The 14,673-nt window shown below is 33.9% G+C and overlaps 1 protein-coding gene across 1 annotated transcript; it reads right to left on the bottom strand.

The window, feature by feature from the left end:
• Nucleotides 1-6,350: 6,350 nt before the first annotated feature.
• On the bottom strand, nucleotides 6,351-9,584 carry LOC141404600 (uncharacterized). Its single transcript, XM_073988061.1, has 3 exons — nucleotides 9,360-9,584; nucleotides 8,441-8,612; nucleotides 6,351-7,624 (listed from the first exon to the last, which is right to left on the bottom strand). The coding sequence occupies exons 1-3, from the start codon at nucleotides 9,468-9,470 to the stop codon at nucleotides 7,044-7,046; spliced, it is 864 nt and encodes a 287-aa protein (XP_073844162.1). The 5' UTR covers nucleotides 9,471-9,584; the 3' UTR covers nucleotides 6,351-7,043.
• Nucleotides 9,585-14,673: the final 5,089 nt, after the last annotated feature.

Genomic DNA, 14,673 nt, shown 5'->3' with positions numbered 1-14,673 from the left:
TAGTTTCGCCAAAAAGTCTGGGGGGTTACTCTCTATTGCGATGAGTAAGAAAAATGCGATGCGTACGGAAATTAAATGCGTCTCTAATTCGTTTTCGTATGTCCTTTCGCAACTATTTTTGTTCCTTTTTCCTTTCTGGCATCGCCCTAATCTTAATACAAAAGCGTATGTCAAAATCGTGCGTTAATGCAAATATCTTGCGTTAGCTACGTTTGGGTGGACTTCCATTTTTTTCAATCAGCATTTCAAATTGCTGTTTTGTAGTCATTTTTACCAATATAAGTACTGAAACACCAAAAATAAAATAAATTCACTTAAAATTAATGAAAATGTTTTATTCGTTTGTAAAGTGCACGGCGACAGCTAATTTGTTGTCGCCGGAAAATTAACTTTATGGCGACAGAATTTGACGTCGTCGGACGACTTTTGCCATACCTAATGGAAAAATTGCAACTGGCAACGCGACACTACTCGCATCGCAATACACCCATTAATTTATGTGGGTGACTGTTGGGTTTTAGGAATATTCAGTGAAGCGAAGTATGGACTTCACCTGCAAAACAAATATACCGTTGTAAACCGAGGATCTCTTGCCTTAAACTGAATTTTACCCGCCATGTGGTGTGGGAAGTACCCAAAGCAATGTAATGATGTTGTCCATCCTCGATCTTAATCAAAGTTTGGGAGAAATATTAAGATATTCAACGATTGGACGATGACAATTTCTTCTTGCGTCAGTGATAGCAACATTTTTTTAACTTTCCTTTTATTTCAGGAAGTATGTATGTATATACTTTCTCAAGAATGCATTACATACTTATATAGTTGTACTCTGCATCAAAATGTTAAAACAAAACCGTTATCATTCCTCAACCACCGTGTTAAGCGGACTTGGGCCCGGCTGACTTTTTCTTCTTCCCAAAACTGAATCCGAGCTGCAATTAATGTCCAAATTGCATATACGACAAACCCATTAGAGTCCAGAACTTTAGGACTCCATTTTGGTAGGTTAGGTTTGGGGATGTGCAGTCACTAACTTGTGACTGCGTCACTCGGAGAACTTCCGGTCCTTTGTGATCATCCATTAGAAAAAAGAGTAAAATACTGTAAAGAAAAGAGGAGGTGGGAAAGAGAGGATAGAGGGAAGAAAAAAAAAAAGAAGTTATTAAAAAGTAAAAAAAAAAAATAATAAAAAAGGAATAGTGATAGAGAAGGGAGGAAGTTTTATTTTTGATGGTAGGCAATTAGTAGGTAGGAATATTAGAAACATCATTTGCGCGTTCAGGTTGCGCAGTCCCAGCCACTTCAGATTTTTGATGATGTTGTAGATCACAGCGGTTTCCACAGTTGAGTAGAAAGTTAGACACGGTGGAAAGTGAACACCTATTAATCTATGTCGTCTTCGAGCCAGGGCTGGACAACGACACAGGAGGTGCTCGATCGTCTCGAACTCCTCCTCATCCTCACAGAGTCTGCAGTAGTCAGTAACATCCTCATCCCATTTGATGGTAAAGGCCCTGATATAGCAATGTCCAGTGATGACTCCCGTCTTTACTCTAACTTCAGCTTTACTCAGTTTCAACAGGGAGTTCGTTCTTTTGACTGACAGAGACGGCCATATGGATCTAGCCACAATGCACCTAGGTTCATTATGCCACAATTCACTGGCTCTTTCGTTAGAGAACGCTTCAATTTTTTGGAAGAAATGATAAATGGGTAGTTTAATAAATGGCGTTTTTTTCATAAGGAAGTTTTCAAAGATCCCATGGCAATGACTCTTACCTCGGTATGGCTCAATCAACATTGTCAGTGGTATTCGTGAAGTGTTGCAGTCAATAGAGGAAAAATTTTGTAAACTTTGGTGTAGTAGCGGTATTCTTACCCAGCAAAATAAATTGGAAATAGTGCATTGTGAACTAGTTCTTTCACGGCAGTTTTGATTCAGTTCAAACGGAGTCGTGAAAAAAGCACTCCATTCCTCACATTTTAACCGCATTTGGATGCAATCCAAAGAATTACATCCATTTTGTTATAAAATGAAATTAATGCGAACATTTTTCCGGTAACTCACGATAAGAAAATTTCCCAATGGAGTGCTCTTGGAGTATATGTCGAAATCTTAGCTGGTGATAGGAAGACAATATCAAACCCATTTTGCAGATAAAGCGGAGATCGGAGGATGCGATTGAATAGAGAATTTTCATAATTTATGTTAATGTAATAAAGTTCTTAATATTTTTGTTTTGGGATGCCACCGTGGTGCAATGGTATGCACACCCGCCTTGCACGCTGAAGGTCGAGGGTTCGGTTTCCCGGCCAGTCAACATCAAACACTTTTGAACGGTGGCAAAAATCCGTTCAGTAATGTTGGCGACATTTTCTGAATATTTCAGCCTTGTACAACTTCTCTACAAGTCTTAGACACGCCGGTCGGACTGGGCGATAAACAGTAGGTCCCATATCATTGAGCTAATATGAATCGGGGTGCACTCATTGATATGAGGGAAGTTTCCCCTGTCCCGCCTGGGATGTTTGTGGAACAATTATTATTATTATTAATATTGCCTTGCACACATTCTGCAGAATGCATGTATCAAAACACGTGCTTTGGACTGCATCCTATTCTACCCCAAAGGGTTGGTTAAAATGCAATGCAAAAGGGTTAGTTAAAATGCAGTGCCAAAGAGTCAGTTAAAATGCAGTGCCAAAGGGTTAGTTAAAATGTACTGCTATGGAGTGCCTCTTTCCGGGGTCATGCTCTTGTAAAACGAATGAGTGAAAAATGCATAATTTTAGAGGCAAACTTTTTGCTGGGTATGTGTGGGTGTGTTTATATTAAACTGTATCCATACAATCGAGCGAGTTTTCGTTCGAAGAAAAATTACGAACGTTCGAAATTTTTGGATTCTCTTAAGCCAGGTACACACGATCCGTTTTGACTCAATTTTTCGGAAATATCGATAAATGTCAAACTGTTCAGCAACCACAAAATATTTTGTGGTTGCCTGATGACTGACAAAAATGAACGGCCACACTGGCAAGTAATCGATTTGAGCAAAACTGACAGTCAGCACTGATCGTGTGTACCCACTTAAAATGAAATGAAAATTGTATAAAATAATAGAAAATTGTGAAAAATAAAATTAATACCCAGTGACCCGGAATAAATTCCACTATATAAAAATATAAAAATCGCATTCTGGAATTGGAAAATATATTCTTAATTTTTAACAAACAGCCCCTTTTTGTCTATTTTTTAATCATTTTATATAAAAAAGTCATTAGTCAAGTATGTGATGGAAATCGATTTCGAGCGAAAATCGAGACAAAAACGAGTATAGATTTGATACATGTACATTTTCCGATTTCGAATTGTTTTCGATATCGGTTTCATATTCCGTTGTGTTCTATGGACAACTTGATCAAAACAACGTGTGATGCAATCCGATAATCGTTTATTTTTCTCGTTTTGAAAACGGTCATATTTTTGTGGTCGATTTATAAACGATGTAATGAATTTTCAGATTTTTTAGGAAAAAAAGCTTGAAATTTAAACACGGATATAGAATAGATAAGTTTATATTTATTTTATGTAACTTTTTAACAAATTTACTCATTGTTGTATAAAATTTCATTTGTTTGTTTTATTGTTGTTACAAAAACAAAAGAAAACAATACCGACAGTTGTTAAAAGTTATTGATCAAATATATAAATAATTTAATTTAAATGTTCTATGCATGGTAGAATAAGAAAAGGTAGCAGCAATACACAGCTGACTGAACTGGGTTGTAACGTTAGTGTCAAATTTCATATGACATTTTATACATTTATTTCTATTTCGATGTACATTAGGGACATATATTTTTTGAAAAAAAAATATATCATTCGGAAAAAACCATTTCCCAGAAAGACTTCTTCATATCAATGATATGTAACCTCCTCCAAGTTCGAACGATAAGCCGTAAGCATAAATCCCCGCTTGTAGAGGCGATACAAAGTTAGTTAATATGTGAGGTATTTTGTTAAAATTTAAAAAAATAAAGCACTAATAAATATGTGCTTCTTTGATTTCTAAAACAAATCATTGAAACAGCTCCTCCTTTTTCTATGAATTTCCAGCGACCCCAAACTTTTCTGCAAGAATTCTACTTTCTGCGAGAATTTATGCATTTAGTGGAATGATGTGGAAACATGAAAATTGAAAATGTAACGAATTTTCATTCATGTTTTCCAAAATATTCAACCAAATGTGAAAAATTATTAGTTTTTTAAATTCCAATAATTTATAGACATTTCCTTGTTTTGTTTACAAATACAACTGGCAGTAACGTTACCAACAAAAACAAATTCCTTTGTGGTTGTTGTTCGAGTTGTATTTGTTGTAGTATTAACTTTACCTTGTATTTGTTCTACCATGTGTTCTATCCCCCCATACCATTGCTATCGCAAACGATATCGTTTTCGAATGTTTTGCGATAGTTTTGCGGATATTTTGTTCGAGAACGACACACGAAAACGAATCAAAAACGATTCACTGGTCGCTCAGTTTGTGGCAGTAAAACTTTCGTTTTCGAAGTATCGATAATAATATTATTTTCGAATCAAAAACAATACGGAAACATATAATTTAGCGATACTTTAACGATTCATTTTAGATATCGCTAGAAGCTCTTTAATGTTATTATTATCGATAGTTTTGGTGTTTCATTTTCCATTCGTTCCCCAATAATTAAAGGTTATTTTAGGTAAATTTTAATACATATATTTTTATTGAGTTAGGAAAGTGTATTGCAAAAACTAAAATAATATAATTCAATGCAAGAATTGCAAAATAAATAGAAAACATAACAATTAATTCAAAGTATTAAATGGCAGGGAAAACTAAGACTATATAGATATAAATTTCTTCATTTTCTTTTTTAGATTCATCGAACTTTTGCTTTTCATATGTCATTTCGCGGCTTTTACAACCCTGTCATGAGCGTTTTACAACTCTGTCATCCAGGGAAAATCCCAGGTCAGCAACCATGTCACCCGGGTATATTTAAAACGATAGAAAAGATATATGTCAAAAATTAATATTTAAAATAGACTTAATATAAATATACATACTCCGAATTGCAATTTTTAGTTGCTGTTCACACGCCAAGAAACCTTTTCGGCCAGGTAATCGGAGAATATTTTCGACATCGATTGAATCTTCTGACACTATGTGTCCACTTCTTCCAGGGACGCAAACCCGCGTCAAACGTTCTTCAACGTCACGAGTCTCACCTTCAATGGATTCTTCATGCAATATGTATCCACTTCTTCCAGGGGCATAATTTTCTCATCTTATTCAAAAGTCCCTTCATCTGGTATATTTGCTCAGCTCCTAGGCTTTCGATTACAGGTTTCACAAAAATATTTTCAACTTTTCTTTTATAAAAAACATATAACACAATAAAATTTCGCGATTGTTATTTACACAACTTATAAATAAACCAAATTCTTTTAATTCAACTAAATAAACGAATTCACATGAAACTTTTTACAAACTGATTTTAATTTGAAAAAATAAAATTTGACAACAATTCCAAATATTTTATATTTGGCCTACACTATCGAAAAAACCCTTGAATTCTGCTCGAAAATAATATCACTTTCGAAGTTTTGTGGCGAACTTTCGAATAATATCCGCACTTGGTATGGGGGGATTTTATATTTGGCCTACACTATCGAAAAAACCCTTGAATTCTGCTCGAAAATAATATCACTTTCGAAGTTTTGTGGCGAACTTTCGAATAATATCCGCACTTGGTATGGGGGGATGTTTGCAAATAATTAGTTTACAACATGTACCCTCAAGCACGCCATTTTAAATCTACTTCACATGATTGTATATAACATATTGATCTGTATTTTTTAGAAGTTCATAACCGAATTTTAAATTAAATTTAATACAAAGAAACATATTTTGTATTATAATTGAGGTGAAATATTTCGCCTAAAAATATGCTTTAAAATTCTTTCTGTTTAAAGCATTTTTTAGGGGCATTTTAAAGTAATAAAGAAAAAAATTTTAAAAGTTTTACATTCTGTAACAGACCAACAGACCACAAATAATAAATAACTTGCCCATATAATCCACCATCATCATGTCAACAAATATAAACTATAAAAGCTATATACCTCCTTTCGCCTTGTTATTATTTTGCCATATATCTGCCCATTTTTCACTGGTTGCCGTTTTTACACTGTGGATTTTGTAAGCTTTATACTATTTAGTACTTTTATATATCTAACTAAAATAAATAACACGATTAATATACCTACATTTAATTGGATACTAACAACAAATCCTTGTGACTGAAGACTAGAATAAATTGTATTTCAACTTGTTTATTTAAAATTTATGCAATTTACAATAATCAGAAGCAACTGTTATAACTAAACAAACATATTTTATAGTTCAAAATAATAATTACACTAACATGATATATTTAAAAATATGTACATTTATCTACAATTTTTGTAATACAACATTTTGAAGATCATTTAAATAAAAAAGTTACGAATTTGTGCTTTACCGAGTAAATCATTTTATGCTAAACCCTAATATTCCAGGTATTTGTCAATCTAGCATAAGCAATAGGAAAGCTAGTCTTCATCAGCACTTTCTGATGCCTTCATTCTTAAAAATCATATTACCAACGAGCTTCGATGTATTCTGCAGTTATTATTCGGATGCAGATGTTCTTCTGACTCCTCTAATCCAATTTTTTCGATTTTGCATTGCAGTCCATTGAAAGAAGGATGCATTGTCAGAGATTGACACAGCAACAAGTGACATGAGATGCTGCTACTGCCAAACTGGATGTTGGCCAAATCTATACTCTGTTGGCGCAATATGATGCAACATTTTATGGAGCAATCTTTGATATCCACCTTACCCTTATTACATCTCACCGATGTTTATTTGCCGTTGATGTAACATACAGATACATAAATTAATTTACCACATTAAAAGGTACTCTTGCCCTCCAGATTTTAGGGCAATACTTCATAGTTCATTAAAATCGAATTTCCTTTCCAAAGCCTTCAATGCAACATTCTCTTTCATTTTCAGCTCCGACATAGCAATTCTCTCCTTCATTTCCAATTCCAATATCTTCAATCTTTCTTGACTTTCGATTTCTTTTTTTCGCACAGTCAGCTCCTGTCTTAGTTTTTCTTTCTCAAATTCTAGTCGATCACGTTGTAATTTCAGTTCGGCCTCCTTTAGCGTGTGTGCATATGTCAATTGTGAGATCATCTTACAGCTATCGGTTTCTCCAGTATGAGCTTTAAATGAAAGTACATTACTTGCTGATGGTTTTAAATTTGTAGCCTGTTCATCTTCTGTATTGGAATCTTCGTGATTTATATAGTAGTTATCTGTCGCATCAGGCATTATGTTGTCATCTCTTGAAGAATAGGTTTCTTCATGCTGATGATCATGATCGGAGTTATCTATGGAAAGTTCTTCTTTAATAAAATCACTGTTTATCGAATCTTCGGCAGATATAGAAACATCAGTTTTCCTTTTATCATCAAAAATTTTATCAAACTCTTCATAAAAGTAAAATATTTTTAGAAGGTTTTCTGAAAATGTATAAAAAAATTTCAAACAAATTTAAATTATTACTCCTACTAATGGAAATTGTAGAGTTCCAAAAGATTTTGGGAATTTAAGTCCAAGATTTTTCTGAAATTGAAATCGAATTTCCTGACTTTGGCATATGGATTCGAACAAAATTCACTTCCAAAAAATTCATTCAATTGAGTTTTTTCCGGAATTGTAACTTCTCCTATTTCGGGAAGCATGCCTTCTCTACCCAAAAACTATGGGGCGGAAAGACAAAACTCACGGGAAAATTTCATTCATGGTAACCGCCTATATGTATGCCATTGTTTAAAAAATGCAAGCAATAAAATTTCAGAGCGATCCAATAACAGGCCTTAAACTGCATCTAAGTACAATTGTTTACCTTTCTGTACCAGAACGAATTGAACTGATATATAGTCCTCCTTCCAATTTTATGTATGTTTGGAATTATTAACTTCATAAAAAGTGTCAAACCGATCAGTGAGTAGCCCATGGACTGCCGATATTTGTAGTAATTACTAATTACTACGACGTCGACCTCAAAGCTTTAGTGCTTACCAAATATATTAGTTGGTGACTGAAGGGGGCTTAAGAGCTTTTGTTTCATTATCTAATAGGTACAGAATTCAAAATGGAAGAAAATACATCATTGTAATAAGGATCACAAGATTTGCTTCTGTAAAAATTAGCGTTTAGGGGAAAAATAGTCAGCTTGTGTGTTAGGTGTACCAGAAAGATGTCAGTCTGTCATATTGACTGTCCGTAACAGGTAGGTGTAGGTAGGTATGTATTAAATATCTTTATTAACCTACCTTTTACACTGGCTTCATTCAATTCACCTGCTTCAGCGGTATTTTTCCAACGTTTGGCCTTAATATAAACGGTTCTCATATTTCGTACTTTTGCCCGTATTAATTTCCATTCAATATTTTTCATTTGACTTTCATACATGAATTTGCGATAATACATCTGGGCAGTTGGTTTCTATAATGACACATAAAAAAATTAATTTTGAACAAGCATGAGGTGATGGCCGTTGTAGCTAATGCTCTTTTACTCCTTTTGTAATTATCCTTATATAAGCTATAAGTATAATTCTAAATAAATAATACATAATAAAAACAATAAAAATAAAATATTTTTTTTTTGCACAAGTTCATACTTCCCGAGATATGGGCCTTCAAATTTTCACAATTACCAATGATATTTCTCATATTTTACAACCAAAGCAAATCTAGGGAACGGAAACAAAACTTTATTTTATATTATTAATTTTTCTCAAATTATCCGGCCTTCGGCTACATATTTTTGGAAATTTAAATGCCTATATCTCGGGAAGTATGGACTTCCCCGAGATGATATATATTTTTGTGTTCAGGACAACGAGACCTACCTGTGGTAGAGAGTTCGCGTGTAATCTCGTCTTGTTCCAACAATTAGAAGTTTAAGTGGATGGACGGCCTTCGGCCGGAAAGTTTATCCAACACCCGCTAGTTCCAATCAAAACCTCCAGAGCTTTACAATGATACCCATATTGCCTTGGTCAGCAGTTAAAATATGAGAAATATCATTATTATTTACAGAACTTTAAAGGAACATATCTCGGGAAATATGGACTTGTGCAAGACAAAATTTATACCGTTATATATCTCTGATATATTATCAATATCCGAAACCGGGGCCATTGCTTATTTTTAACTAAAATATGGGACAGTTAAAATATTCATTTACCTCAAAATCCTTTGCATTGTTTAACAAAAAATCCACTAAGGTACGTTCTTCATATTTTTGCCATTTTCTGATGGGTGCTGATCTGTGACGGATCGTTTTGGTTCCCAACATATTTATGTATGTGTATTTAATTTATATTTTATTATCAAATTCAGTTTATTTTTTATTCTATGTTTGTTTTATGTTGTATTGTTGATTGGGTAATGGTTACTTAATGAGTTCAACCTTAAATAATTGCGTTATTTTGTACTTCCGTTATAACATAGGTTTAAAATTTTTATTAATTTTCTCGTTTAGAGTTAAGCTTGATGATCGAAAATTTTTTGCAAGTGAAAAAGTAAAGCCAAGGACTCGAACTCACACAGTCACCTAATTTCGTGACCTGTTTTTGCTGTTAGTTGAGCAGCTCTTCAGACGTATCGACTGTGGGACGGCTTCTCTGTCCTAGAACTTTTGGTTTTTCAAATGCAAATGTGTTTTTACACAACCACGGATTTTTGGCCGTTGAGTACCGAATACATGATTACTGACATGTGTTATCAATCATTTGAGAATGAATTGTTACTTTAGGCCAAAACCTAAAACTTTGCGCAAAAAAAACAAGTCCCGGTCCACACTAGAGTGATTACAATGAAATATATTCATAAAATTAGGCGTTCGTAGATCGAGTTACCCACTACAGCAATTTCATTAAATTACTTTAGTATGGAACTCGATGTAAGAACGCCTAATTTCATGAAATTTTTTCATTGAAATGACTTTATAGTAAATTTATATATAACCGGATTTAACAAACCCACTGGGTTTTAAATGTCAATTCCATTGGTTATATGTCAAATAAATCCTCACAAAGAAGGTTAACCCGGCAAAAAGGCTCTAATGTGTACGGCGTTTTAGAGTGTACCGGGACCAATGGATTAATTTCTTGAAATTGTGCTCTCTTAGTCACGGTCCACAGTAGAGCGATTTTATCGAGCTCCCCACTACATAAATTTTATGATTTTACTCTGCTATGGCCCTCGATCTAGAGACGGGACTTAGATCGATTTCTCCACTACAGCAATTTCATAAAATTATTTTAGTATCGAACTCGATCTTAAAACGCATAATTTCATGGATTTTTTCAATGAAATCACTCTGATGTGGATCGGTGCTAAAGAATCTTAACCCGGCAAAAAGCTCAAATGCAAACGCCGTATGAGTCCCGGACCACACTAGAGTAATTTCAATGAAATTTTGACATGACATTTTTATTTTTTGCAAAAAAAACACATAGTTTCAAAAAACTAGTGTACAAGCTTTCATGTGTTCGGCAATTTTGCCTTATCCCGGTCCACAATAGAGCGATTTCATTGAAAAAATTTTAATGAAATTAGGCGTTCTAAGATTGATTATATTATGCTAAAATTATGCCATAGGTTAAACGTCAAATGAAATCCAATGGATTTCAGATGAGATTTCATTTGACGTTTGAGCTATGGAATTGACAGATGAAATCGAGTGGATTTCGTAAATGTAAACTTAGCATTACTCCAATATTGAACTCGATCTAGTGACGCATACTTTAATGCTAATTTTTTCAATGAAATCGGATTAGTGTTGACCGGGACTTTGTTTCAATATTCGTATGAAACAAACAGACTGTTTTATTTTATATTGTTACGGAATTAGATTTAACTAATCTCCGTGTAGACGTTGTTTTATTCCCCGATACGATTTGTACCAAATAAAACAGGGTTCGTTTTAGATTACGTTTCTACAATGCTTTATTTACTTTATTACACTTATTCAGAACCGACTTTAATTACAAAGCACGCAGCTCTTATTTAACCGATCTGTTCAGTTCAACGCTTAAAACACAACTCACTCGTCATTGCCAGTTCCCCTGTATTTATATCCCAAAGTCTCCCTGTTCGAGAGTCCTCTAGAAAATGTCTGGCAACTCCTCGAATATGTACAACGAACACACAGACGCACATTCGCACTAAGCGAACAACCAGACTCACATACATGGGGGATGATCAATGACGTAATTACAACAACAAATAAATGCAAGAAAAGAAGTAACAAACTAAACGATAATTACATGATTTTGGCAAAACAAACAAAAGAACATTAACAAAAGGTAATGTAACGACTAGAATGATGAAGAGAGTTCTACATGGTAGTTGTTGTTGCTTAAATGAAATAACTGCGTAATAAAACGTTACGTTACAATTCAAATTTTTAAATTAACGGAAATTAAACTAAATTAACTTAAACCTATCAGTTACATTCGTAACAATATTTTCGTTTACTTTTATGTCAAAATTGTATTCAAAATTTCATGTCAAAACTTTAGTTGACCTGGGAATAAATTATTTCAATGAAATCACTCTATTGTGGACCGAGACTTTGTTCTATGTCTTTGGTTACCCTGCGTTTACAAATGACAGGACAGTTGACCTCATGTATTGATTGTCAAAATCCCACAACTTGCCTGTGTGATGTAGGCGTCCCGACAATTGCAAAAATAGTTGTAAAATTTTGAATGAAAATCATCCACATATTTTTGTTTTCCGTTCACATATTTTGTTTTTGTTCATGTTTTTTTTTTTTGTTTTCAACACATTTCAATTATTATCTCACTTATTTTTACAAAAATGCCAAAAATTTGTCTTCCTTACTGTCTGTGAAAAAATTATGGACAGCTGGGAGACAAATGTATGTATGTGTTAGAAAATCAGAGTTGTATTTGAAGACAAACTGTCTGGCATGGTACAAATACACAGGTAGCCGCATCTGCAATTGTTGGCAACATAAGATGTCAAAATTTGACATCAATTCAATGCAATTGACACATTATGTTACCATCAGCTGGCATGATAATGCTACCTGTATTATTGTACCATGCTGTCTGGTGTAAACGCCTAGTTATTTCAAAGACATAGATCAAATAAGACTAGGTCTTATGCTTAGTTTACATTTGGCGTCGTTTCGTAATTTCGAAGGCGTTTCGTGATTTCGCGCGGAATCAAGCAAAATTTATCATGATTTCGCATACAAAAATGAAATCATCTCATTTCGTGATTTCAGCGAAATCAACATCGAAATCACAGTACACATGATATACAACCCTGTTTTTGCCTAAAAAAGTACCAAAAGTTGCAACACTTTTCACGTATCACAATAAACAAGGTAGATGGTCAATTGCTGCAACAAAAAATTTTAGTATCAAAATTTGTAAACAATGTGAAAAAATATTAAATTACTTTCATGGTACAATAATTCATAGTTATATAATTCAAAAATACAACCCTGTCGCTATGGCTTAAAACGTCAAAATTGTTTCGATGAATGATAACGGATGAGTAAACAAAGAAGAAGAAGAACGAAATGTTGAAATGAAAACAAAACAGAGTTGAATTTTTTGATCAATAATAAATATCAACTCTGCATGTCAACACGGTTTTGACAGATTAAGCCATAACAAAAAAAAATTGTAATCAGCTGTTAGCTGTGGCCTACCTAAGAATTATTGTACCATGATTACTTTGTTGCAATGCTATTTTTCATTGTGTTCCCGTACTTTTTTAATGGTAATGTTAGAAAAAAGAGCGAATTGTCAAAAATTGCTTCCCCATACAAATTTCTTAAAAAATACGGGAACGGAAAAATGACGGAAATTGCAAAACCCCAGCAGAAATGTCAAAATCAACGTATCAGCTATAATATTACATACCAATGAATATATGAACAGCTTGCTGCTAGTTTTTACTAGGCCAAAGTTGTATGCTAGAAAACAGGAGAAGAGGGTGTTATTCGGCGCTATTTTTGTTTAAAGAGAAGTTCTAGTCTTGCTAGATTTCGGAGTACGGGGACGCATTTTTAGCACTAAACGGGAAAACTACTGCAAGCACTAATATTGTGCAGTTTCTGAGCACAACTTTTATCTACCAAAATTTATTATTATGATGTCTCAACGATAAAATCATTATTTCACAAAATGGACGAAAAACCGAAGATAAAGTCGAACACTGACAACACTAAATTAAAAACTGTGAAATAAAAGACGAAAATTGATTTTTTATGCTTTTTCTGACATTGCTGCCGGATCTACCATTTTTCCGTTCCTTTACTTTTCTGGTAAAAATGTTCATGAGAGAGCAATTTTGAACAATTTTGACACTTTTCTCTTTTACCACTCTTACCATTAAAAAAGTAAAGGAACAAAGCTTATATGTTTATTTACATACACATATACAAAGTTTGTCAAAATAATTTGTCAATCAAGGGACGGCAAAGCGAATACAACGCTGTGAGTTGTGAGCGTGAGGTTACCTTGTATCATGGAACTAATCAAAGACATAGAAAAAAGTCTCGGTCCACAATAGAGTGATTTCATTGAAATAATTTCATAAAGGTCCCTATTCCTCCTTATTCCCAGTCCAACTAAAATTTTGTCATGAAATTTTGAATGAAATTTTGACATAAAAGTAAACGAAAATATAAAATAAAACGGCCTGTTTGTTTCATACGATTATTTCAACAAAGTCCCGGTCCACACTAAACCGATTTCATTGAAAAAATTTGCATGAAAGTATGCGTCACTAGATCGAGGTCCATATTAGAGTAATATCATCAAATTGCCGTAGTGGGGAACTCGATCTAAGAACGCCTAATTTCATGAAATTTTTTTCAATGAAATCGCTCTAGTTTGGACCGGGATAGGACAAAATTGCCGAACACATGTAAGCGTGTACACTAGTTTCTTGAAACTATAGCTTCGTTCCAGTACTTTTTTAATGATAAAAGTGTCAAAAGAGCAAACTGTCGAAAATGAGTCCAACATACACATTTTTCCAAAATGTGCGGGAACGGAAAAATGGCAGAAACGACAAAAAAACTGGAACAAATGTCAAAGTCGGCATGTCAGCCAATCAGAAGCCGGCAAACATGTGGCACATTTTTGCTCGCTCAAATTTGTCGTGTAAAAAGTTTCTAAAGAGAAAGCTATTCAGCGCCATTTTCGTTGAAAGAGAAGTGAACATTTTGCATTTTTTGGTGTACGGGAACGCATTATGGGCAAAAATGTGCAAAATGTGTTAAATGTGTAAAAACTTTTTAGTCCTGGAACGAAGCTTATGTGTTTTTTGCAAAAAATAAAAATTTCATGTCAAAATTTCATTCAAATTACTCTAGTGTGGTCCGGGACTCAAATGGCGTTTGCATTTGAGCTTTTTGCCGGGTTAACCTTCTTTAGCACCGATCCACACCAGAGTGATTTCATTGAAAAAAAATCCATGATATTATGCGTTCTAAGATCAAGTTCCAT

This window comes from Musca autumnalis, unplaced genomic scaffold, assembly GCF_047663935.1.
Source record: "Musca autumnalis isolate F117 unplaced genomic scaffold, ASM4766393v1 scaffold_5, whole genome shotgun sequence".
NCBI lineage: Eukaryota > Metazoa > Arthropoda > Insecta > Diptera > Muscidae > Musca > Musca autumnalis.
This window is presented reverse-complemented; position numbering and strand designations above follow the sequence as displayed.

Excerpts from the sequence above, each read along its gene's own strand:
- LOC141404600 (XM_073988061.1), bottom strand. The coding sequence starts at position 9,470 with ATGTTGGGAACCAAAACGATCCGTCACAGATCAGCACCCATCAGAAAA. Across the intron at positions 8,613-9,359 it reads ACAATGCAAAGGATTTTGAG|AAACCAACTGCCCAGATGTA; the intron begins GTAAATGAATAT and ends GTGTCATTATAG. Across the intron at positions 7,625-8,440 it reads GAATGAAGCCAGTGTAAAAG|AAAACCTTCTAAAAATATTT; the intron begins GTAGGTTAATAA and ends ATACATTTTCAG.